The 27,643-nt window shown below is 44.2% G+C and overlaps 1 protein-coding gene across 1 annotated transcript in view; it reads left to right on the plus strand.

The window, feature by feature from the left end:
- The window catches only part of LOC149438953 (uromodulin-like), an 83,239-nt gene that overhangs the window by 48,972 nt on the left and 6,624 nt on the right, over positions 1-27,643 (plus strand). Inside the window, exons 9-14 of the mRNA XM_089659661.1 lie at positions 66-243; positions 7,094-7,231; positions 10,095-10,109; positions 14,534-15,325; positions 15,414-15,518; positions 19,074-19,282. Coding sequence (XP_089515787.1) covers positions 66-243; positions 7,094-7,231; positions 10,095-10,109; positions 14,534-15,325; positions 15,414-15,518; positions 19,074-19,282 — 1,437 coding nt within the window. The remainder of the gene's footprint in view (positions 1-65; positions 244-7,093; positions 7,232-10,094; positions 10,110-14,533; positions 15,326-15,413; positions 15,519-19,073; positions 19,283-27,643) is intronic.

The following is a 27,643-nucleotide window of genomic DNA, read 5'->3' on the forward strand; positions in this document are numbered from 1 at the left end:
CATTATACAGTATAACCTCAAGGTTTTGGGTTTGTGACCACCATTAATATGTTTTTTTTTTCTAGGTGTTTAATTATTTGGATTTCACACTGTCAAAGCCGGCAAACAATTCCAAACAGCTGTTCTCCAAAGACTATGAAGGCGAGAGTCATTCTGATAGTTTTCCAGTATCCGACAGCTTCACTTCTTTACTAGTGACCACAGACGGAGCGATCACTTCTTTTGAAATAACAGGACCTGACAGTAAGATTTATTTTATATTTACATTATATATATATATATACACAGTTGTGCTCAAAAGTTTGCATTCCCTGAAAGAAATTGTGAAATTTTGGCATTGATATTTAAAATATGACTGATCATGTCAAAAAACTTTTATTTAAGGGTAGGGATCTTATGAAGCCATTTATTATCAAATAGTTGTTTGGCTCCTTTTAAAATCATAATGATAACAGAAATCACCCAAATGGCCCGGATCAGAAGTCTCCGCCCCCCCGGATCAGAAGTGTCCGCCCCCTGGATCAAAAGTCTCCTCCCCCTGGAATGTTTGGCCTTGGTACAGACACACAAGGTGACACACACGGGTTACAATGACAATTAAAGGTTCATTTCCCACATCTGTGGCTTTACATGTTGCAATTAGTGTCAGTGTATAAATATTCAATGAGTTTGTGTCAGAGATCCGGGTATGACCAGAGATGTGTGGACTGACACAGGGAAACAGCAGGCTTCTGGAACACAGGCGTAGTCAGGCTGGAGAGGTGGAATGGTCAGGCAAGGCCGTAAGGTACTGTCAGGCACCGCCCAGTGGGATCTCTAGTGACCCACAGAACAGGATTCCCCAGGGCGCCGCGTCTAAGCCCCAGTCTGCCTTTTCACCAGAGCCCCTGATGGTGGGGATGGACTTGGAGCAGGACTGAGACCAGGTCGTGGCCCCTGAGTGCACCCAACTGTGGTAGAGGGGTCCGCTGAGGGTATGTACCGGGGGAAAACCTGATGTGAAGGGGCTGGCAGGTTCGGACAGTAGTGACTGGATCCGTGCGGGATGGATGACAGTATGGAGTGTAGCGTAGTCAGACAAGCCGGGTCGGTAACGGTGGAGGCAGATCAGTAGAAAGCAGCAGGCAAAGAGTAAACGGGTCACGAGCCAAGGTACAGCAACAGGAGGTCAAACAGCATAGGAGTAGGCAGAAGAGTAGTCAGGGACGAGCCAGGAGTCAGAGCAGGAGAAGTCAGCAGAGGTCAGGATCAGGCAGGGTCGGCAACAAATCAGATAGGTAGAGGAACAGGAACACAGGATACAAGGTACAGGGGCTCATGGGAAACAACACCAAGGCAATGATCACAGGCCTGGTCCTGCTTAAATACACCTCCTGCAATCAGCCTCAGGTAATGGCCTGATTGCAGGAGTGAGATTCTGGCTGCTGAGAGCACCTGCTGGCCAGCCTTGGTACTGCAGCCCACAAGGCAGGTGAGTCCCACCACCATTCCTGACAGTTTGTTAGCTCTCACACGGATACGCTGACCAGGCTAGATAATGAGTCATGGGGAGCAGAAAAGAACTGTCAAAAGACCTGTGTAACAAGGTAATGAAACTTTGTAGAGATGGAAAAGGATATAAAAAGATATCCAAAGACTTGAATATGCCAGTCAGTACTGTTCAATAATTTATTGAAAAGTGGAAAATTCGGGGATCTCTTGTTACCAAGTTGAGGTCAGGTAGATCAAGAAAGATTGCAGCCACAACTGCCAGAATTGTTTGGGATACAAAGAAAAACCCATCAGGTAACTTCAGGAGATACACAGGCTGCTCTAGAAAAAGACAATGTGGTTGTTTTTAAGGAGCACAATATGATGACACTTAAACATAATGAGCTGCATGGTTGAGTTGCCAGAAAGAAGCCTTTATTGCCCCAATGCCACAAAAAGCCTTGTCATGGACTACATCCACCTGTCTTCAATCAGTTTCACACCTGATGCTTCTTGGCCTTTTATCTAAGATCAAGTGTAGTCTCTATTCTTATCAGTGTCCAGTAGGGGCGCTATGCTGTCATTCTTGCCTTTTGGTAGGGATGTACAGTATCTCTGCTGGTATGAAGGGGGTCCTGAGCGTCCTTTCCGATAGTTGAGGAATCTGAATGAGTATGCATCATGTAAGGTGTAAGTCAGTAGTACTCACTTGGCGTGGATGGTTTTGAAGGGCCCAGTTCCTATTGATTTTAGTGGTTCTGCCTGGTCTGATCATGGGCTGGGAAGGCAGATAACCTGCAGTGTCTGTTCCCCCTGGGAGTTGGTCACCTCAGGGGTGCTCTTATTTGCACTATGGGCCTCAAAACCCACTGTGTGAGTGAGCATAAGGTCATGTCACCACTCATTTTTTTCTGCACTGCGCCTCTTGGACTAGGCGCTTTGGTTGAAACCAGGGCAAATTTTTGTTACCAGGCCACAAGGTCCAGCCAATACATCTGCACTGACACCTCCATGTGTTTACCACTCTGAATTTTTGTCTGTGTCTCTTCCACTTGGATGGAGAGTGTGGGTCCTCGGGCCTACCCTGAAGTCTTGGGAGAAGATGTGTGGCCATTGGGTCCCTTCCTTCCCTTACCCAGAGGGGTGTCTCTCTTTGGGAGACACCCTCACCTAACACTCAGCGAGTGGCTTCTGCTGACCATGAGAAAAGGGGTCAGCCAGGCCTTTTGGCTAGATGGGCCTCACTCCCTGGGGGCTCAGGGTAAGGTTCTACTTCTTCAGGAGATGGACTAAAGCAGTATTTCTCAATCTTTTTTTGGTCAAGACACCCTTTAAAATTATGGACAGTCCTGAGGCACCCTTTAAAACTATGGACAGTCCCAAGGTACCCTTTAAAATTATGGACAGTCCTGAGGCACCCTTTAAAATTATGGACAGTCCTGAGGCACCCTTTAAAATTATGGACAGTCCTGAGGCACCCTTTAAAATTATGGACAGTCCTGAGGCACCCTTTAAAATTATGGACAGTCCTGAGGCACCCTTTAAAATTATGGACAGTCCCGAGCACCCTTTAAAATTATGGACAGTCTTCAGGCACCCCATTATAAAATGGGAAAAACTATTCTAATAGTTTATATAACACAGCAATGACCACGCATGTAGGACACCCAACATTAGAGGTGATTTATTCTTCCAAAGCAAATACACTTTTGCACACTGGTACTGACTAGTATTCCAATGTTTCTCTTCTCCCTCAGTTTTTCTCCATCACTGAGCTAATGTGACCCCAGCACTGATGGAGGGGACAGGGGAGGGTCAAACTAGGTTGCTGTGCAGGCAGCTGACATCCTTCTTATCAACTGGTGATGTCAATTGTTGTCAGGACGCCAGCGGCTAGAAGATCATAATGGTGCACAATGAAAACCTGGGACTTTGTGTAACTAAAAGGCATCCTTATTCCACCTACTGTCTTGTATAAACGTTTTGGGCAATTTTTAGACATTTTGCCAAGGCACCCCTGAAGAAACCTCAAGGCACCCCAGGGTGCCTGGTCATCCTGGCTGAGAAAGGCTGGACTAGAGACACAACCTTAAGTGCACTTTTTTTGTCTATGTTTTTCACATTCACTTATTGGTTCATTTAATTAGTGTTTTGGTTTTGCGCACCACCGTGGGTTTAAAAAAAAAAATCAGTTTCACAGCTGATCAGGGACCCCATCCCCACAAACAAGGAATAGCTGCATCTTTACAGAGGTAGACTGTCCATCTGTTACAATATTTAGTACTGTTGATTAGGGGTGGACTGACCATTTGGAAACTCGGGCACTGCCCAAGGGCCTGGGGTCAGTAGGGGGCCTCATGAGATGCCCCTGGTACCTTTTTCATAGGCTTTTTTGAGTTTGGGCAAGGACACAGGGGCTCCATGATCCCATATTGCCCGGGGGCCCCATGAGTCGTCAGTCCGCCCTTGCTGTTGATCTATAAAACATAGGACCTCAAGCACACAGGTACCACAAGCCACACAACAAACAATTTTCAATATTTCTTGGCCTGGGAGCTCTGCCTACATCCATCTATAGATTACAACTGTACACGCGGTACTTGCGTAAACATGAGCATGCAGAAGGACATATGTCTGCACCCAGGGTTCTATGTCTGTATGCATGCACATTTTTATGCAAGTATCAATAAATGCATGCTGCGAAGATTAGGGTCAAGGGTAGACCTTGGATGCAGTCCACTTACCACCATTTATTCAAAGGCTTTTCTGCCCATGGTTATTAACAGAAAAACTTCCTTACATCAAGGTTTTCCTTCGGAGGGGTTATTAGGCGGTTATTCCACCATCAATGCCCAAAAGCAGACATTTTCTGTTAGGAACTCAATGTTTTTCCGGCTCTCTCCATCCCATCATCCCAAGTACAAAGAACTTTGGGAATAATGAAGGTCAGACACTAAAGTTTGAGATGCAGAACTCAGAGATCTTTATTATGGCTTGAGCTTAAGTATGTTGATAATACTGAATACTTCAGGTGGTTTCCATAAAGCATCAATCAGGATACATTATAGATGTTACAATAAACCATGATGTGGTATGTCATAAGCTATCATAAACAGGATAGTAACTTCTAAAATTCTTCAAGGCCTAAAGAAGCCTACATAGATAACAACATTCCATTCTCCAGGGAACCTCCTGTTCGTGGGAAGAAAAGTTAGTGAGCCTAAAGCAGAGGTTAATTAACTATTCACCCATTCATTTTCTTTACTGCAGCCTCCTGGCTTTTTTTCGGAGCACTGGTGCTCTGGCCTCCCACTTCAGGTCCTTGTCTGATCCTTCATACAGTACTCATGCTCACACGGGCTCTTTTGCACACATGCAGCAACTCTAGCTGCTCTCAGTTGCACTAACTCACTCCCGGACTCCTAATTAGAGCCTCCTTTCTCCCATGTAAAGCCCTGACCTCTACTGAGTTCCCATAACAAGAAGCCTGTACACATCTGTACAATCAGCAAGTGCTAGTCCCATCAAAACATGGACCTAGAATTGAGGGTTTTATCCCACCCAAGACTGTGCAAAGCCTCTGTGCTCCAGGACCCATAGCAGGATTTACCTAAGTCAGTTCTCCCTGCTCAGAACAGACTTCCTGGAGCTCTTCATCCTGCATGGGTGAAGACATTGACCATATCTCCAAACTTTTTGAGATGGGAACGAGGAACATCTATTAGCAAATGTATGCAGGTATGGGACACGTCCCCTGTCACACCCTCTTAAAAGAGAATTACACAAAAAAAAGATTAGTTAAACCCACAAGTGCTTTTTGTTACCTTTACTATTTCTTTATACTGGCTGTTGAAATTTACAAATGCAACGATTTACAAACTGGATGGTTTAGCACTGTAAAACACTTGTTGAAAGATTAATAAAGCATTTTATATACAACTGTATAGATCAGACCAAAATGAGGGACAAATGAGGAGGAAAGAGGGACAGAGGGACTTTGTTCTCAATCAGGGACAGTCCCTCGAAATCAGGGACAGTTGGGAGATATGCGCTGACTCTACTAAAACCATGATATGATGCAGCTCTATCATGTTGTGTACAGCTACTAAATTCTATGGGTGGCTGAACGTAGCACATGTGACTTCTTGGCAGGAAAATATGCCCAAATTTTACATTTTATGGTCCCAATCTCTTATGTGCATGAGGCCTAGAACAAAGAATTTCAGTGTTGTCTATAGCAAATGGTCAGATGTGATATTTCATTTTCCCTATTCAACCTAGAGAAGGCTAGCTAACACTTGATTGGATGCTGTTGATGATCATTGTATTTTGCCTCAAGATGAAGTAATCCCAAATTATTATTATTATACAGGATTTATATAGTTCCAAGAGTTTGCTCATCGCTTTACAATATATAGGGAGACAATACAACAACAATACAGTTCAACACAAGAGGGTTGGGAGGGCCTTGCTCCTTGGAGCTTACACTCTAAGAGGAAGGGGCTAGTGGTACAAAAGGTAATAACTGTGGGGGATGGACTGATAGGAGGAATAGAAGATTCCATTATTAGCTGAAGGCGGGATAGGTTTCCCTGAAGAGATAGGTTTTCAGAGATCGCCTAAAAGTGAGCAGAGTAGGCGACAGAAGGACAGATTGGGGTAGATAGTTCCAGAGGATGGGGAGGATCTGAAGAAGTCTTGGAGAAGAGCATGGGAGGAGAAGACAAGGGAGCTAGAGAGCAGGAGTTCGTGGGAGGAGCGGAGAGGATGGTTTGGGTGATATTTGGAGACAAGATTGGCGATGTAATTTGGGGCAGCGTTATAAATGGCTTTATACATTATTGTTAATGTTTTGAGCTTAATTCGTTGGGCAATGGGAAGCCAGTGGAGGGATTGGCAGAGAGGGATGGAGGACACTGAGTGCAGGCCAGTGGAGGGATTGGCAGAGAGGGATGGAGGACACTGAGTGCAGGCCAGTGGAGGGATCAGCAGAGAGGGATGGAGGACACTGAGTGCAGGCCAGTGGAGGGATCGGCAGAGAGAGATGGAGGACACTGAGTGGAGGTCAGTGGAGGGATCGGCAGAGAGGGATGGAGGACACTGAGTGCAGGCCAGTGGAGGTATTGGCAGAGAGGAATGGAGGACACTGAGTGGAGGCCAGTGGAGGGATCAGCAGAGAGGGATGGCAGGCATGGGACGGTTGGTAAGGTGGCTGAGTCTGGCAGCAGCATTCATGATAGACTGAAGAGGGGATAACCAACGATGAGGTAGGCCAATGAGGAGGGAGTTACAATAGTCAAGGCGAGAGATAACAAGGGAGTGAATACGTTGCTTAGTAGTTTCCGAGGTTAGGAACAGCCGTATCTTGGAGATGTTGCAGAGGTAAGGTCTACAAGATTTAGACAGTGATTGGATTTGGGCCTGAAAAGACAGATGGGAGTCCAGGATTACACCTGCTAACTGCAACATGTTATATGTGCAAAGAGTCACTAATACTGCATAAAGGCCTTTGGGTGCCAAAATGTCTCATACTTTATGTAACATTAATTGAACAATTGTAGATTTATGGAAGAATGTGTAGCTTTGCAGTATAACGACGCATTGTACTTCTTTCCTTCGGCAGCTTCTAAAGACGATATTAAGAAAACTGTGGACGAGAGTTGGGGTAGCATGTACTTTATAAAAGACCCTGCCTTAGGAAGCTGGACCATTGACGTTGAGGGAACTGGCAAATATTCTGTTCGAGTGGAAGGATCCCGTGGTATATATCACATGCTTCTATTTTATTATACAAATCCAACATATTGTACAGAAAAGGGTAGCAATGAGAGCCTTTTAACACTTTTGTGCCATGGAAATCCATGGTAAAACTCATGTTGAATGATGTGTAACATGTGCATTATCATTGTAGAGCAGGGAAGCTGATAGGGGGATACAGGCAGTACTCCTGTTTTGGGCCCTTTGGGACAGCAAGGGAACCAGGGCTCAGGAGGAGCTGTCTGTTGATGGCCCCAGTGCAGCACATGGGCATTACTAAGGCCGGTCACCTGAGGGGAAAAAGCCCTATATCTTTTGTGGGTTGCCCCAGGTCCTGACGCTGCAACTGTCCGACATTTTGTTTTGTTTTCAGCAATGCTGTAGTGTCTATGGCATTAGCACTGCAGTGAAACTTCTATCCAGCTGTCAGCAATAGTTCAGAGCTGAGGGAGGCTTCACCTAGATCCACCTTGGCTCTATTCAAGGGGAGGACTTCCCCTTTCTCTGGACTGCCATCGCCATGAGGTCTTGTGGATGGATTCCAGGGGTGGAAGGGTTCTGAGGGCAAACTGTGCCGGAGGAAGAGGGCTAGGAGGGAGGAGGTCTGTATTAAGGGTGGGCTGAAAGTGGGGGTCTGATAGGCCATACGGGGTCCCATTATTTCTAGCAGGCTACACACCAGCACTGCAGCACACCACAGCTTACATTACATGCATTTTGATGTGCTGTTTTATAAAAAGGCTCATGTCCAATATATAGTGCATCAAAGAATATGTATGACACAATGCGCCGTAGTGCCGTTCATTTTGAATCGCACCTCAATGCACTGTTACCTAGTAGGCAGTATGCCATCATTGTAACACACCACAATGCACATTACACGCCTTGCAAGGGTAAAATCTCATTACCGTATTTTCCGGCGTATAAGATGACCGCCTACTTTTCCTGTTAAAATGTAGTGTTTGGGCTATACTCGCCGTATAAGACTACCCCTATTCCAATGCACACCAGTGGGAAGAATCGTGCCCCATCATTGGTGTCAGTGGGAGGAATAGTGCCCCATCATTGGTATTAGTGGGAGGAATAGTGCCCCATCATTGGTATCAGTGGGAGGAATAGTGCCCCATCATTGGTATCAGTGGAGGAATAGTGCCCCATCATTGGTATCAGTGGGAGGAATAGTGCCCCATCATTGGTATCAGTGGGAAGAATCGTGCCCCATCATTGGTGTCAGTGGGAGGAATAGTGCCCCATCATTGGTGTCAGTGGGAGGAATAGTGCCCCATCATTGGTGTTAGTGGGAGGAATAGTGCCCCATCATTGGTATCAGTGGGAGGAATAGTGCCCCATCATTGGTATTAGTGGGAGGAATAGTGCCCCATCATTGGTATTAGTGGGAGGAATAGTGTCCCATCATTGGTGTCAGTGGGAGGAATAGTACTCCATCAGTGTCAGTGGGAGGAATAGTGCCCCATCATTGGTATCAGAGTGACGAATCGTGCCCCATCGTTGGTGTCAGTGGGAGGAATAGCACCCCATCATTGGTGTCAGTGGGAGGAAAAGCGCCCCATCATTGGTGTCAGTGGGAGAAATCGTGCCCCATCATTGGTATCAGTGGCAGGAACAGTGCCCCATCATTAGTATCAGTGGGAGGAATAGTGCCCCATCATTGGTGTCAGTGGGAGGAATAGTGTCCCAACATTGGTGTCAGTGGGAGGAATAGTATCCCATCATTGGTGTCAGTGGGGGGTGGAATAGTGCCCCATCATTGGTGTCAGTGGGGGGGAGGAATAGTGCCCCATCGTTGGTGTCAGTGGGAGGAATAATGCCCCATCATTGGTATCAGTGACACCAATGATGGGGCACTATTCCTCCCACTGACACCAATGACACTTGCTGACCCCTGTTCCAGTATGGTGCTGCTGCAGCCAGCATATGTGGTTGCAGCAGCACCTCTGTACGGCACACTTACCGGCCGCTCCTTCACTCGATTTTTGTGGGGCCGCTCGGCTCTGCCTCCTCGCCGGTGATTGGCCGCCTGTGTGCCTTTCCTGAGCTACAGTTCTGGCGGCCAATCACCGGTGAGGAGGCGGAGCCGAGCAGCCGCGCAAACATCCAGTGGCCGAACTGAATGAAGGAGCAGCCGCGCTTCCTGGACTGGATCGTCGTGGGACTAGAGCCAGGTAAGAAACAGCAGCCCCTGCCCACCCCTGTACTTAGTGTCCCTTCCATTGGAAGGGGGGGGGGCGGCGGTGGCACCACGCCACCCCCCTAAAAAGTGTCAGCATGCCGTATACCGGCGTATAAGACGACTCCCGACTTTTGAGAAGATTTTCAAGGGGTAAAAAGTCATCTTATATGCCGGAAAATACGGTAGGTTAAATTTTGCTGAAGGGGGATAAAATGCCTATTGGGTCTTCTGTCCTGTTGGAGAGATTTCCCTCCACTCCCTTCTTGGATATGCACCAAGTGCAAAAACATCTCCCCAAAGTGTGTGGAGTTCCCCAGTCATCAGTTGTTGCCTATTCTTACTTGAATCTTGGTGTGCTCTGTGTATTTCCCTAGTTCCTTGCAGTAATCCAGTGTGAAACCTAATGCAGACCTATCATTGCTGCTCTCTCTGCTTGTGCAGGGTGACTGGTCTGGTCTCCTCCCCCTTCTGTGGTTTTCTGAAGGCAGCTTGCAATGGGTGGGGCCTGTTGGGTCCCTCCCGGCGCTCTGCTCTTTGCACAGGTTTTGTACAGCACAGTGTGTAGAGCACAAGCACCAATCTAACATTTGGCTACATTTGTTTAATAACGTTATAGTTATTGATTTTTTATTTTCTGAACTGCAATACAACTGATTTTATATTTTCTCTTTTTCAGCTACTAATATATCAGGTAAGTGAAAAAAAAAATGGAAAATAATGCAACTGTGTAATCCTGATGTTTAGTAAATGGTACCCAAGAACCTTCTCTTCCATTCATAAATAAATATATCACTTATATACACTCTATTGCCAAAAGTATATGGTCAGCCCTCAAAATCATTGGATTCAGGTGTTCCAATCACCTCCATGGCCACAGGTGTATACAATCAAGCCCCTAGGCATGCAGACTGCTTCTACAAACATTGGTGAAAGAATGGGTCGCTCTCAGGAGCTCAGTGACTCCAAGCGTGGTCCCGTGATAGGTTGTCACCTGTGCAATAAGTCCATCCGTGACATTTCCTGGCTACTAAATATTCCACGGTCAACTGTTAGTGGGATTATAACAAAGTGGAAGCAACTGGGAACAACAGCAACTCAGCCACCAAGTGGTAGGACACGTAAAATGACAGAACAGGTCAGCGCATGCTGAAGTACACAGTGCACAGAAGTCGCCAACTGTCTGAAGAGTCAATAGCTAAAGACCTCCAAACTTGGTGTTGTTGAGCACAACTACAGTGTGTAGAGATCTTCATGGAATGGGTGTCCATGGCTGAGCAGCTGCATCCAAGCCTTAAATCACCAAGTGCAATGCAAAGCGTCAGATGAAGTGGTGTAAAGCACGCCGCCACTGGACTCTAGAGCAGTGGAGACATGTTCTCTGGAGTGACCAATAATGCTTCTCTGTCTGGCAATCTGATGGATGTGTCTGGGTTTGGAGGTTGCCAGGAGAACGGTACTTGCCTGACTGCATTGTGCCAAGTGTAAAGTTTGGTGGAGGGGGGATTATGGTGTGGGGTTGTTTTTCAGGGGTTGGGCTTGGCCCCCTAGTTCCAGTGAAGGGAACTCTTAAGGTGTCAGCATACCAAGACATTTTGGACAATTTCATGCTCCCAACATTGTGGGAAGAGTTTGAGGATGGCCCCTTCCTGTTCCAACATGACTGCGCACCAGTGCACAAAGCAAGGTCCGTAAAGACTTGGATGAGGGAGTTTGGGGTGGAGGAACTTGACTGGCCTGCACAGAGTCCTGACCTCAACCCCATAGAACACCTTTGGGATGAATTAGAGCGGAGACTGCGAGCCAGGCCTCCTCCCCCGACATCAGTGCCTGACCTCACAAATGTGCTTCTGGAAGAATGGTCCAACCTTCCCATAGACACCCTCCTAAACCTTGTGGACATCCTTCCCAGAAGAGTTGAAGCTGTTGTAGCTGCAAAGGGCGGGGCCAACTCAATATTGAACCCTATGGACTAAGACTGGGATGCCATTAAAGTTCATGTGCGTGTAAAGGCAGGCGGCCCAATACTTTTGGCAATATAGTGTACATAGGAAATCATAGCATTGGGTCTATGCTGTAGATTGCTAAAATCCCAAGCAATTTTAAAATCACAGAAAGTAAAACACGATCCTTATGTCCATAGACCACGTTTTTATTTGTGATTTTCAGCAATGTTTCATTAACCATAACAAACATGAATAAAGTGGAATAAAATACCTAAGTATCAGTGGAAGAACTGATGATATATCAGAATGATAAATCCCAGTTTTGCCAGATGGATTTTCTCATGTCTATTTGAATATTTGGGATGAAGGCCCCTATGCATTTATTTAAAAAAAACCTTGACTAGTAATTTTTTTCAGAAATGATATAGGGTTTGATTTACTACAACTGGAGAGTACAAAATCTGGTACAGCTCTGCATAGAAACCAATCATCTTCCACGTTTTTCTCAAAGATTAATTGAATAAGCTGATGTTAGGGGCGGACTGACAACTCATGGGGCCCCCGGGCAATAGGGGATCATGGGGCCCCTGTGTCCTTGCCCAAACTCAAAAAAGCCTATGAAAAAGGTACCAGGGGCATCTCATGGGGCCCCCTACTGACCCTGGGCCCTTGGGCAGTGCCCAAGTTTCCAAATGGTCAGTCCGCCCCTGGTTAGGGGCCTCTATGCACAGCTGCACCAGACTTTGCCCTCTTTGGTTTCAGTCAATCAAAATTGTGTCGAATTTTCTAAACTTGATGACTTTTATACAAAGAAACATTCATCAAACAATATTAATTTGTTTGATCTTTAAGTCCCAATCAGCTACTTCAAACTGCTCAAAATGTCACCCTGATGCTACCTGTGAAGGCTGTTTGGCTACCTTCCAAATCAATAAAGTAGTATAAGATACTCATACTGTATATCAGTGGCAGAACTGGTGATATAGTAGTTCAGCCTTTCTCAACTTTTTTCACATGGATAAACCCTTAAAAAGCTTTCATGTCTCAGGGAACCTCTGCCAATTGTAACTATATCAACAGCTCATGATACATTAGTGTGATGGTCAGATGGGATGAATGGTCTTAATATCGGTGATCAGTGGGAAGAATGTCCCTTACATTGCTGGCCAGTGGGAAGAACGCCCTTTACATTGGTGGTCAGTGGGAAGAATGTCCCTTACATTGGTGGTCAGTGGGAAGAACGTCTCTTACATTGGTGATCAGTGAGAAGAATGCCCCTTACATTGGTGGCCAGTGGAAAGAATGTTCCTTACATTGGTGATCAGTGGGAAGAATGCTCCTTACATTGGTGATCAGTGGGAAGAATGTCCCTTACACTAGTGATCAGTGGGAAGAATGCCCCTTACACTAGTGATCAGTGGGAAGAATGCTCCTTACATTGGTGGCAAGTGGTAAAAATGTTCCTTTCATTGGTGATCTCTGGGAAGAATGCGCCTTACATTGGTGATCACTGAGAGGAATGCCCCTTACATTTGAGGTCAGTGGGAAGAATGCCCCTTACATTTGAGGTCAGTGGGAAGAATGTCCCTTGCATTGGTGGTCAGTGGGAAGAATGTCCCTTACATTGGTGATCAGTGGGAAGAATGCCCCTTACATTGGTGATCAGTGGGAAGAATGTCCCTTACATTGGTGATCAGTGGGAAGAATGTCCCTTACATTGGTGATCAGTGGAAAGAATGTCCCTTACATTGGTGATCAGTGGGAAGAATGTTCCTTACATTGGTGATCAGTGGGAAGAATGTCCCTTACATTGGTGATCAGTGGGAAGAATGTTCCTTACATTTTTGATCAGTGGGAAGAATGGCCCTTACATTGGTCATCAGTGGGAAGAATGTCCCTTACATTGGTCATCAGTGGGAAGAATGTCCCTTACATTGGTGATCAGTGGGAAGAATGTTCCTTACATTGGTGATCAGTGGGAAGAATGCCCCTTACACTAGTGATCAGTGGGAAGAATGCCCCTTACACTAGTGATCAGTGGGAAGAATGCTCCTTACATTGGTGGCAAGTGGTAAAAATGTTCCTTACATTGGTGATCACTGAGAGGAATGCCCCTTACATTTGAGGTCAGTGGGAAGAATGTCCCTTGCATTGGTGGTCAGTGGGAAGAATGTCCCTTACATTGGTGATCAGTGGGAAGAATGCCCCTTACATTGGTGATCAGTGGGAAGAATGTCCCTTACATTGGTGATCAGTGGGAAGAATGTCCCTTACATTGGTGATCAGTGGAAAGAATGTCCCTTACATTGGTGATCAGTGGGAAGAATGTTCCTTACATTGGTGATCAGTGGGAAGAATGTCCCTTACATTGGTGATCAGTGGGAAGAATGTTCCTTACATTTTTGATCAGTGGGAAGAATGGCCCTTACATTGGTCATCAGTGGGAAGAATGTCCCTTACATTGGTCATCAGTGGGAAGAATGTCCCTTACATTGGTGATCAGTGGGAAGAATGTTCCTTACATTGGTGATCAGTGGGAAGAATGCCCCTTACACTAGTGATCAGTGGGAAGAATGCCCCTTACACTAGTGATCAGTGGGAAGAATGCTCCTTACATTGGTGGCAAGTGGTAAAAATGTTCCTTACATTGGTGATCACTGAGAGGAATGCCCCTTACATTTGAGGTCAGTGGGAAGAATGCCCCTTACATTTGAGGTCAGTGGAAAGAACGTCCCTTGCATTGGTGGTCAGTGGGAAGAATGTCCCTTACATTGGTGATCAGTGAAAAGAATGCCCCTTACATTGGTCATCAGTGGGAAGAATGCCCCTTACATTGGTCATCAGTGGGAAGAATGCCCCTTACATTGGTGATCAGTGGGAAGAATACTCCAACTCTAAAGGAACCCTAGAGTTGCACAGAACTCTGGTTGAGAAAGGCTGTGTTAACCTGATAAATGTGACTTGTCAAATTGTATGGCAAAAAAATTTGCTCATGTCTAATTACAAAATTGAGTTGATAACCCCCCCCATTAAAATTATTTAGAATGGCTAAACTTATCATTTGTGCAGCAATTATATTTTATATATCTTATTGCAAACATGTTTTTTTTCCATAACAGAGAACCATTCATCAAAGAAAATTAATCTATTTTTATCTTTATGTCTTAAACAGCTACTTTAGACTGTTCAAAATGTGACCCTAATGCTACCTGTGAAGACTATTTCGGCTACCTCCAGTGTTCCTGCAAGGAAGGATTTATAGGAGATGGCTTTACCTGCTCCGATATTAATGAATGCTCCTATTACTGGTCAAATAAATGTGGTTACTTCACTTGTGTAAACACATTGGGTTCTTACACCTGTGCGTGTCCATCTGGCTACTATAATTATACTGGAGAGGGATGCGTTGATATAGATGAGTGTGCCAACTCTGACCTAAATGCCTGCAGTCCACATGCAGCATGCACCAATTTCATTGGCTCTTATACGTGTGCGTGTGCTCCCGGATACTTTGGGGACGGCTTCTCTTGTGAACTGGATGAGTGTACCCTCGGTGTTTGTGGTTTTGGTATGGAGTGTGCAAAAAGCTTTGGTTCCTATTCTTGCTATGATCCATGCCTTAATTACACTACCCTTGACGAACCATGGAGAAGCGCTTCCAGTTATAGTTATTGGTATAATTGTGACTATTACCTGAATGGATGGTACCGCTTTGTAGGCGCTGGAGGTGTCAAAATGCCAGAATACTGCGTCTCTGAATATAGATGTGGCACAAGCGCTCCAATGTGGCTCCAGGGATCACATCCACTAACTGGTGATGGGATTGTAAATCGTACGGTCTGTGCTGCCTGGTATGGAGAGTGTTGCACGTGGTCAACATCGGTGAAGATTAAATCTTGTCCGGATAATTACTACGTGTACAAAATTAGCGGAACGCCCACTTGCAATTTAGCTTACTGTACAGGTACATTCTAAATTTCTTAATGAGATATATGTAAAGCTAGTATTTTAAAACTGCACTCTTGCATTGTAACATGTGGCCTTCTTTTCAGATCCCGCCACTGTCACTGATACGTGCGCATGTGCAAACACTGAAGAATGCTCCATTGTTGATGGGGAATATGGTTGTCACTGCAAAGAGGAATTTAAAGTTTCTGGTAATTATGAACTTGCATTTTGTAATCTGTTACATAAACAAAAATCAGTTTTCCTATATCATATAAAGTACATTTTTTTTAGGCGTACAGGAAAGGAAGAGTTAAGAATATTCATAGAATAGAGGGTACAAAAATGTTATGACACATTGGTGATAGATATAGACATTGCATTAAAAAAACACAATTTCATGCAATTATATTGAGTGATATAAATATACATTGACCGCAGCGGTGTATTTACCGTGAGGCAAACAAGGCGTTTGCCTATGGCGGCAATTTTTAGGAGAAGGGACCTGTTGAGCAGTGACCGACTGAGCCATGCAGAGCCCCCATCAAGGGGGTACCACCGGTACTCCTGTAGGTGGCCCGGACAGCAGGAGGCTCGGTGTGGTGGGGCAGGGCAGTTGCAGAATGATGCTCATGTATCTCTCCCTCCAACAGCTGAATGCCGGTTTGAGGTTTCTCCCCCTCTCCCTCCCTCCGGCTTTTTGCTGCTGGAATGAGAGACAGACCTGGTCAGATCGAGGGGGTGCCCTGATGTTCCTGAGTGGCCGCTGAGCTCCTTCCCCCACCTGCACTCAGAGCTGGGACCAGGGAAACGCCTGGAGCAGGGAGAGGAGAAGTGGCGGGGAGGAAAGAGCTGGGAAGAGGTGTGCTGTGTTGTGTTCTGTGGGCTCTCCCTCCTGTTGTCCATCCAGCACATGAGATACTGATAGATCGTATGGGACAGCACACACACAGCATGATTATCACCCCCTACCAACATTTTCTGGTGCCTGGAGATCAGCAGCCTTGGAGGAGGTAGGGAGTGATAATCATAGAGTGTGTGTGTAGTCCCATGTGAATGTTTACATGTTATGTGCAATTAAACCATGGCAACATCTAATGTTTGTGTAGTATTATGTTCAGCAGACTGTGTTCTTCTATTGTTGTGACTTAGATGACATTCAGAGCACATTTTATGCCCAATTCATGCAAAACTCCACGTAATCCCAAGGGGTTCACATACTTTTTCTTGCAACTGTATCTAGTTACATAAAAGAAACAGTATTAAGAAAGCTCAAACATATTACAAAATACAAACAGTGAGACAGAAAAGACATAGGACAAACATTTAGATACAAGTGCAATGGATATATTCCACAATTACCATGGAACTGGATGTAAAAGTTCCATTCCCTTCCTCTGGTGTTCCAAAGAGAATCTCTCTTTCTCTCTCTTTCTCTCTCTCTCTCTCTCTCTCTCTCTCTCTCAGGCCTCTCTTCCTTTAACTTAGAGTATCTCTTATTGGTTGGCCAGTCTATTCCCTTTCATAATTGGCTAACTTCAAATCCCCTGTATTTAGCATACAGCAACCCCCTTTAAGGCAAATCTTGGCACACCCTTTATGGAATTTAAGCAAGCCACTTCATGACCTTTTGGTAGGAAACTAAGTATTCATGAATGGCTGGCCACCTTCATTGCATATCTAAATGAGGTATCCTTTGAAGTGCGTATTTGTGAAGACAACAGATTTTGTCCCATTTTTAGATAAACTAACTCTGGCACCGAACTGTCTGAAAGAGGATTCTCAGCAAAAACATCTGTTATACAGTAAAGGGGTGTAATTAATAGAACATTCCCTTTGGCAACTATGGTATCTATAGAAGAGGAATTTATAGGAAGAGATATTGCACATCCGCACTGTTAAAGCTCTAACTGAAATATATTCATAATACAATATTATTTACAGTGTTTAATGAAGATTTCACATACACTCATTATCTAACAGTTGGTCTGCTTTAACTAATTGCAAAAAAAAAAAAAATCTAAAATTTCAACAAAAACTGAGATGGTAAAAAAATTAAAATCCAACATTCCTTTTTAGCTCTTTCCCTTTTCTGTACATTCTGTCTGGAAGACAGCTACTGTTTGGGAGCACTGAGCATAGCCATGTTCACCCACCCAAAATGAAAACTAATTTTTGCAAACCTAATTTCTTTTCTATAAGTTAATAAGTCTCACTGTTCATTACATTATGCAAAGGAAAAGTTAATGCGATGCTTAAACCACTTGAGCTCCAGAGGATTTACCCCCCTTAATGACCACGCCTCTTTTTGCTACTCGGCGCTGCACTAATTCAACTGATAATTGCGCGGTCATGCAATGCTGCACCCAAACGAAATTTACGTCTTTTTTTTCACACAAATAGAGCTTTCTTTCGGTGGTATTTGATCACCTGTGCGCTTTTATTTTTCACGCTATAAACAAAAAAGGCCAAAAATTTTGAAGAAAAACAATATTTTTTACTTTCAGCTATAAAAAATATATAGTAAACTCAAAGTTGGTTATAAATTTAGGCCAAAATGTATTCTGCTCCATGTTTTTGGTAAAAAAAAATCCCAATAAATGTATATTGATTGCTGTGTGTGAAAGTTATAGCGTCTACAAACTATGGTATAGATACTGCAATTTACGCCATTTTTTTGCTATACAGCGCTGTGCTAGTTTAACGGACAATTGCGCAGTCATGCAATACGGTACATAAATGACATTTTTTCCTCACAAATTGAGCTTTCTTTCGGTGGTATTTGATCGCCTGTGCGGTTTTTATTTTTTGCGCTATAAAAAAAAAGGCTGACAATTTTGAGGAAAAAAAACAATATTTTGGACTTTTTGCTATAAAACATGTCCAGTAAAAAAAAATTTAAAAATCAAATTTAGTCATAAATTTCTGCCAAAATGCATTCTGCGACATGTCTTTGCTAAAAAAAAACCAATACGTGTAAATTAATTGGTTTACGTGAAAGTTATAGCGTTAACAAATGGCGGGAAAGATACTGGGATTTTTAGGTGGTTTTTTTTGTACTAATAATGGCGGTGATCAGCGACTTATGGCGGCGATCAGGGACTTATGGCAGCGACCAGCGACTTATGGCGGGACTGCGGCGGACATTCTGACATTGGGGGGTACTGACTTGGAGTCACTGACATCCCCAGTGACACCAATACAGTGATCAGTGCAAAAAAAAAAAACACTGACACTGTACTAATGGCACTGGGGAGGAAGGGGTTAACTTTATTTTGCAGGGAAGGGTTATCTGAGTGAGGGGAGTGTTTTACTAGGGGGCGGGGGGGTGTACTGCAGGGAACACCGCTGATCGGGAGAAGGAAACTCTGCTGTCCCGGTCAGCGTGTTCTCGAGCTGTCAGGGAAATGACAGATAGCACAGCTTCTGCAGCTGTGCTCTCTGTCAGCTATTGCTGCCGATCGCCGGGTCACAGCCGGTAAGGACCGGCTGTGACCCGGTGACTGACATCTGCGGCTGTGATCGGCGGGACAGGCAGGACGGCGGCGCGCCTCGCGCGTGCCCCCTACCTGTTTACAAAACACACGTTTTAAAACGTGATTTTGCCCAGCCGCTGTATTTCTACAGTGGCAGGGCGGCAAGTGGTTAAATAAAATGTGCCTTGTCTCACCATCATTTTGTTAGATACATTATATAAATATAATAATATATAATTTTTTTCTTTACTTATTTAAAAATACAATTTCTTTTTTTTTTCCCCTTTTAAGATATTTCAGAAATACATCCAGTGCTTACCTGTGGAGCACATGAAATGAAAGCCTCTTTCCTAAAATGTCAGCTAAAAAGTCTAAATATTGATGTCAGTAAACTCAACGTTGCAAACATTGGCTGTTATAGGCTTCAAGAAGATGTTGGCAATGGAACTTACTCAATAACTGTTCCTCTTAAAGATGGGGAATGCGGAGTTCAGCTAATAGTATGTATTTTTTATTATTATTATTATACAGGATTTATATAGTGCCATCAGTACTTTACAATATAAAGGGAGACAATACAGCAAGATAGAGTTCAATACAAGAGATACTTTAACTCTGTGTTAATATCACGAACAGGGGCGGACTGACCATTTGGAAACTCGGGCAGTGCCCAAGGGCCCGGGGTCAGTAGGGGGCCCCATGAGATGCCCCTGGTACCTTTTTCATAGGCTTTTTGAGTTTGGGCAAGGACACAGGGGCCCCATGATCCCCTATTGCCCGGGGGCCCCACGAATTGTCAGTCTGCCGCTGATCACGAATTGCAGATTGGATATATAATTCACGGGGGAGAAGCTGGGTAACAATGGAGAGTACACTTAGTAAGGCACCACTAGATAGGATTACTTGAATACCACATACATTTTGTACACTGGATGAAGACACAAGCACTTTGACACAGAATGTATTCAGGATTTGGGATGAAAAGCACAAGCAGATGGATTGGAAGTTTAATTAATTGTCAAATTTCCCACCCGGGAATGATAATATTTCAGGAAAATGGCTTAAGGATAGAAAAAAATGGATAAAGGATAGAAAATGATGTTTAAAATACATTGTAGATAAGAGAGTATTATGTTCTTTACACAATTTAAAAAAATAAGAAGGAAATATTTTCTACACTGGATGAATGGCAGTATTACCAATTAAGACATTTTGATGCAACGCTCCCACAGCCACTAAGGACTGAGGAAGATATGTATCTTCAGAGCAAATGTGGGGCAGCGCAGTGGCTAAATGGTTAGCACTTCCACCTGGCAGTACTAGGGTCATTGGTTCAAATCCCAGCCACAGCACCTCCTGCCTGGAGTTTGCATGCTCTGCCTGTGTGGGTTTCCTCCCACACTCCAAAGACATGTTGGTAGGTTAATTGGCTCCTGTCTAAATTGTCCCTAGTATGTGTATGTATGAATGTGAATTAGGGACCTAATGCAGGCCATAGATGGGGAGAAAACCAGCTGATTTTTCTTTAAAAAACCAAAAAATCGGTCATTCAAGCGGCCGACGTTATTGGATCCTGTCCAAATTGGCCCTAGTATATGCATGTGAGTTAGGGACCTTAGATTGTACGCCCCTTGAGGGTTAGGGACTGATGTGAATGTACAATATATATATGTAAAGCACTGTGTAAATTGACAGCACTATATACAGTTGTGACCAAAATTATTCAACCCCCACTGAAATTGAGTGTTTTGGCCAGTTTGACATTGCTTTTGATCATTCAGTCATCTTGCTTACATTTACATTAAAGAGGCACTTGTAGGTCAGACAAATATAACATAACAGTTATAATGAAATAACCACAAATGTCTTTTCTGTGCTCACAGCATTATCAGTTTTATTCAACCCCCAAGTGACATTCAATCTTAGTACTTAGTACAGCATCCTTTTACAGTTATAACAGCTTTTAAACGTGAAGCATAGCTTGACACAAGTGTCTTGCAGCGATCTACGGGTATCTTCGCCCATTCTTCATGGGCAAAGGCCTCCAGTTCAGTCACATTCTTAGGCTTGCGCACTGCAACTGCTTTCTTTAAGTCCCACCAGAGGTTCTCAATCGGATTTAAGTCTGGTGACTGCGATGGCCACTCCAAAATGTTCCAGCCTTTCCTCTGCAACCATGCTCTAGTGGACTTGGAGGTATGCTTGGGATCATTGTCCTGTTGAAAGGTCCAACGTCTCCCAAGCCTCAGGTGTGTGACGGACTGCATCACGTTTCCATCCAATATCTCCTGGTACTGAAGAGAATTCATGGTACCTTGCACACGCTGAAGCTTCCCTGTACCTGCAGAAGCAAAACAGCCCCAAAGCATGATTGACCCTCCACCATGCTTCACAGTAGGCAAGGTGTTCTTTTCATCATAGGCCTTGTTCTTCCTCCTCCAAACATAGCGTTGATCCATGGGCCCAAACAGTTCTAATTTTGTTTCATCAGTCCACAGAACACTATCCCACAACTTTTGTGGTTTGTCCACATGGCTTTTGGCATACTGCAGTCGACTCTTCTTATTCTTTGGAGACAGCAAGGGGGTACGCCTGGGAGTTCTGGCACGGAGGCCTTCATTACGCAGTGTGCGTCTTATTGTCTGGGCTGAAACTTCTGTACCCACATCTGACAAATCTTTTCTCAGTTCCTCAGCAGTCACACGGGGACTTCTCTCCACTCTACGCTTCAGGTAGCGCACAGCAGTCGAAGTCAGCATCTTCTTTCTGCCACGACCAGGTAGCGTTTCAACAGTGCCCTTTGCCTTGAATTTGCGAATGATGCTTCCTAAGGTGTCTCTTGGTATGTTTAACATCTTTGCAATCTTCTTATAGCCATTGCCCTTCCTGTGAAGAGAAATCACCTCTTCTCTTGTCTTCCTGGACCATTCTCTTGCCTTCACCATGTTTGTAACCACACCAGTAAATGTCTAGAAGGAGCTGAGTATCACAGTCATTTTAAAGCTGCCTAATTGGTGCTTATTATGCTTGATTGCTGCTCGGTGACATCCACAGGTGTTTTCAATACCTGATGGAAAGCACCTGTATGAACCTCTGTTCTTCAGAGTGGTAGTCTTTAAGGGGTTGAATAATTGTGGCAATGAAGAAACCACATAAGAACCATTTACTACTGTATTACATAAACAATTGATGTCATTTTAGTTGCATTTGGGTAGTTACAACGTCCTTGTAGGATTTGATTCTGAATACAATTCCAAATGTACACTATAGTCCCTAAACCCCTTTACAGCATTGGGGGTTGAATAATTTTGGTCACAACTGTAAGTACCTGAAATAAATACAATACAAAAGCATGCTACCTCTAGGATTTATAAAATCCTTACTGAAATAGCTGCACTGGTGTCCCAAGTGTTTTTGGGAAAGGGAGCTTGGAATAAAATTGAAAGAGCAACAAAAAAAATCAAATGTTTAGATTAACACATGGGGTGGTGAATATGAATATAGTCAAAATGAATTATAAATGTCTTGGAAGATGGTATATTACACCTAATGTGGCACACAAACAAAGACCAGAGGTCTCACCTTTGTGTTGGAGAGGGTGCAGGAGCAAGGGAACAATGGCACATATTTGGTGGGATTGTCCTAAAATACAGGAGTCTTGATGGGTAATTCAATATATACAGGAGATACTGAAGATTTATATACTGTATTGTTAGATCCCTGGGTCATAAATTTGAGACTTCAGTGAAGCAATATAAAAATGCAATATTGTTCCATTTACTAAATGCATCCAAAAGTCTCATTCCCAAATCCTGGCAAGCAATCGAGCCCCCAAAAATAAAAGACTGGATAAACAGTCGAGTGCATATATATATATATATATATATATATATATATATATATATATATAATGGAAGAACTGTACCACATGGATGAGGATAAAATTGAAAAATGTAAAAAATTCCGGGAGGATGGCACGATTTTAAAAAATCAAAAAGATATTTAGAAGTGATTGGAGTGTAATGAAAAAAGAAAGCAAAAGGTAAAGGAATAAGAGTATGATAAGGATAAGAGAGAAGGAAAAGGATAAGAGGGGAAGAAGCCAGACAGAACAAGAAGTAAATTAAAGGGCTGCAGTTGTAAGAAAAAGTATGTGAACCCCTTGGGATTATGTGGAGTTTTGCATGAATTGGGCATAAAATGTGCTCTGAACGTCATCTAAGTCACAACAATAGAAGAACACAGTCTGCTGAACATAATACTACACAAACATTAGATGTTGCCATGGTTTAATTGCACATAACATGTAAACATTCACAGTGCAGGGAGGAAAAAGTATGTGAGGCCCTAGCTTAATGACTTCTCCCAGAGCTAATTGGAGCCAGGAGTGAGCCAACCTTGACTCCAATCAGTGTGATGATATTGGATGTGTTGCTGACAGCTGTCCTGCCCTTAAAAAACACACACCTGTTTTGGGTTTACTGGTTTCAAGAAGCACTGTCTATCTATTCTATCTATCTATCTATCTATCTATCTATCTATCTATCTATCTATCTATCTATCTCTTTATTCACCTCCTTTGGATTTCAATCTAGGTGTTTTATAATTTGATATTATATAGTCCTCCAGAGTCACAACCACAGAAATTAAGGTTTTGAGGTCCTTTCATTAAAAATAAGTTGGCGCAAAACAAATCAAAAACTGTTTTAGGCAATCACATCTGCCCTTTCCTGATGTTAACTGTTCCAAACAACTAAACCATGCTATACCATTTGTACATCCTTTTGTACTTTTATTCACAATAAGATTTTTATTTTTTTAATCCGAGACTGTAAGACAAAGTAATAGCCTTTTACAATGAAACGTGAGTTATAAATCAAGCATCTAAATACGTGAAAACCAATATGAAAACCTTTCTTACATGTAAGGTATGCAAAAAAGAGAATCCTTGAAAGCAAGAGCATATGCCTGAGCATAAAACCGACAGAACAAAGGATGTATATAAATTAAGTAGGGAAACTAACAGTGATAAATCAGCAAAGGCAGAAGGCAGGTATTAAAAATGTGCGTATATACTGTGTGTATATATATATATATATATATGTATACACAAAGAGATGTTTTATTGGGCATGTTAGGGCTGAAACCTATGATAATGGAGTAACAAGAAAAAGAGAGGAAGGCGCCTCTAAGTGCAGTATTGACAATTTATTCAGTAAACAATGGAAAATTTGCACTTACAAGATAAATGGTTAAAAAGACTCATCCTGTGCTAATTAGATCCAGGTGGGACATCCAGCCGTCCAGCAGCAAACTATGCCTATAGGATCAGGAAGTAGAGTCCAGGATGTGCCTGTACATCAAAAATGAAGCTTGGAGAGCAGAGTCAGATGTAGCAGGTGAAGGGGGCGGTAATGCATTTTGGAGCATGCTCAATAGGTCAAGAGGTCTGAAGAAGGAGCCTACTGAGCATGTTCCATGTCTCTTTGGAGCACTTTTTGCAATGTGACAGAAGCATAGTTTTAACAGTGTCTCTGATGCTGGGCTATCAGTAGCTGTTAGTGCAGCTTAAATAAGTGAAGAGATGGATGCTGTTCAACCGACCCTAGAAGTCCAATGTTAAGCAATGTTAAGGACGAAGTCCCGGTGGGCAGATTGAAACGTATCAGGGGGCATGGCTAGAGCGGCAGCTGAGGCCATTCCTTAACATTCCCTAACATTGGACTCCTGGGGTCAGTTGAGCAGTGTCCAGGGGCGGACTGACAACTCATGGGGCCCCCGGGCAATAGGGGATCATGGGGCCCCTGTGTCCTTGCCCAAACTCAAAAAAGCCTATGAAAAAGGTACCAGGGGCATCTCATGGGGCCCCCTACTGACCCTGGGACCTCGGGCAGTGCCCGAGTTTCCAAATGGTCAGTCCGCCCCTGGCAGTGTCCATCCCTTCACTTGTATTTGCTGACACTGGAATCACTGAGACTCATGCTCCCCTCTTCTCACTTGCTGGTGGGGTGAACTTCTTCCTTCCATCCACAGCTTGGATCAACACCACAGGGTATACTTTTTGCTATGTTAGTGCAGCTGAAGATGTTGTATGATCTTCCTATGTGTGTGCCATGTCTGCAGCTGCCCAGTGTTGGTTTTTGCAGAGAGGCGATTTGTCAGGAGAATGTACAGAGGAGAAAGCATCTCTCTTTTCTCTGTCAGAAGTGGCAGGAAGGCTAGGAATTGTCTCCTCCATCTCATCATGGCTGTCAGGATTATATGGTGCCTGCATGGAGCTTTTTGTCCTCCAGCCATGTGCCACTCTGGCACCATCTTTGGCTGGCTGCATATCTGAGGCTGTAAAGTAATTGGTCAGTCAGCACGGTCCTCCAGCTGTGCTCTTCTATTTGGACATTTTGTGTGGGTTGCCCAAGTGTTATCTCCCCCCTAGAGGTGAAGGAAAGGAGAATTGGTAGCTCAGGGTTGTATTGTATCCGCTATGTGAACAGAGCTGTGGTTTCAAGTGGCCATCCCAGTTACAAAATAACACATAGCCAAACATTGTGGGAACTCTTTGTCAGCTAAAGGGACAACACAGCAGATGTCACTGCCAGAATTTGAATGATTGAGACTTTGGACTCATAAAAAATAAGTCACTGCAATGCATCAGTCATTTGTGTTTGGAAATTTCAGCTTCAGCTATTGAACTCTATATTGAACTATAGTATAATATAATTTATGTAATATAATGATTTACCGTATATTATATTTTATCTTCAGGTGGACGTAAACCAGAACTAAATTCCACAAATACTTACCATTGTTTAAATATTAAGGCATCCAAATGGTCTCTTGTTAATGCCGACATCTTCTCCCTGGCTTCTTTGTGATTCTGGGTCTTTGGCAGTCTAGATAGGTCAACCGGGGAAAGAAGTAGCTCCCATGCACTCACACGGGAGTTCATTAATTTCAGTGCCACGGCATACCAAAAGGACTCTTTCCCAAAGACTTTCCATTAAGGGCCACCTGTCAGCTTCTCAGGTAGATCTGATTGGAAGCTCTATGGACAGGCAGATGTAAATGGATGTGTGTCTGTTTACACACACCTACCTCTGAGCCTGTCCAGGTCGAGGAAAAAAATGAAAAAGGTTTGAGTTCTTTTCCATTTTTCTGGACCTAAACATGAAGAATCAGAGGTAGCCTGATAAAAAAACAGATGCTAAAGTCCATTTAAATCCCGCCACCCATGGAGCTATCATGGGTTCACCTGTGTTGCTGGACATGAATATGAAAAAAAAATTGACATTTGTCCCATCCAGCTCTGAGTTACCAGAGGATCTGCTCACAGATCCCCGGCTAATTGGAGTGGACCCCGGCTCTATGTGAAAGAGCTCTAAAGAAGATTGCCAACAGGCAAGTAGGATTGTTTTATTACAGGAGAGGCACTGCATGCACCCATAGCTGGCAGAATACAATAGTTGATTTTCCCATCCACACTGTTTGAGTAATTGTTTTCCCTTGATTGCCTTTATTTAGCCCCCAGGCTGAACTAAACAAGTCTATGCATGTACAGTATTACTAGTTTTAGATGGACATATAGGTATAAATCAAGTGTCAGCAAGCCATTGACCGCAGTCAACCACGGGCAGCCAACGGGTCAACCTGAAACACTGCCCTGCACACGGTCCTTAACCCAGCCTCTGAAGAGCACCTCTTCACTGCAAAGCAGAGAGTGGGAAGAGTCATGGTACTGGATAGAGGGTGGGGTGGGAGCTGCTGGAGATAACTTTTCACATTAACCAGCAGGTGAATGGCTGCCAAGCAGTCCTAGCAAACAGTCATTAGCTTGTTAATGGAAAAAGTTAACTCCAGTAGCTTCCACCCCCACCCTGTATCCATTACTGTCATATTTCCTGCTCTGCACTCTGCTACACACCAGTGTAAGGTAGGAGAGTGCTATCTACATACTGGTGTGAAGGGGACATAGGACACTACAGTGGAGGGAGGGATGTGTGTAGGGGACATAGGACATCACATTGGGGGGGGCAGAGGACACTACAGTGTTGGGTGTAAAGGGGACATAGGACACTACAGTGGAGGGAGGGATGTGTGTAGGGGACATAGGACATCACATTGGGGGGGGGGGGGGGGCAGAGGACACTACAGTGAGGGGTGTAAAGGGGAAAGAGGACACTACAGTGGGAGGGAAGGGATGTGTGTAAGGGACATAGGACGTCACATTGGGGGGCAGAGGACACTACAGTGGGGGGTGTAAAGGGGACAGAGGACACTACAGTGGGAGGGAAGGGATGTGTGCAGGGGGTAGAGGACATTGCATTGGGGGGCAGAGGACACTACAGTGGTGGGTATAAAGGGAACAGAGGACACTACAGTGGGGGGGAGCAGTGCATGTAGGGGACAGAAGACATTGCATTTGGGAGGGCAGAGGAAACTACAGTGGATGGGGGTGTAAAGAGGACATCGCATTGGGGGGGGGGGGCAGAGGACACTACAGTGAGGGGAAGGTGTGAAGAGGACAGAGGACATTGTTTTGAAGGGGGAAGAGGACACTACAGTGGAGAGAGGGATGTGTGTAGGGGACATAGGACATCACATTGGGGGGGGAGGGGGCAGAGGACACTACAGTGGTGGGTATAAAGGGAAAAGAGGAGACTACAGTGGGGGGAGCAGTGCATGTAGGGGACAGAAGACATTGCATTTGGGAGGGCAGAGGAAACTACAGTGGATGGGGGTGTAAAGAGGATAGAGGACATCGCATTGGGGGGGGGGGGGGGGGGCAGAGGACACTACAGTGAGGGGAAGGTGTGAAGGGGACAGAGGACATTGCTTTGAAGGGGGAAAAGGACGCAACAAGGGGG

Source organism: Staurois parvus, unplaced genomic scaffold (genome assembly GCF_062004578.1).
Source record: "Staurois parvus isolate SC_StPar_1 unplaced genomic scaffold, SC_StPar_1.0 ptg001181l, whole genome shotgun sequence".
Taxonomy (NCBI): Eukaryota; Metazoa; Chordata; class Amphibia; order Anura; family Ranidae; genus Staurois; species Staurois parvus.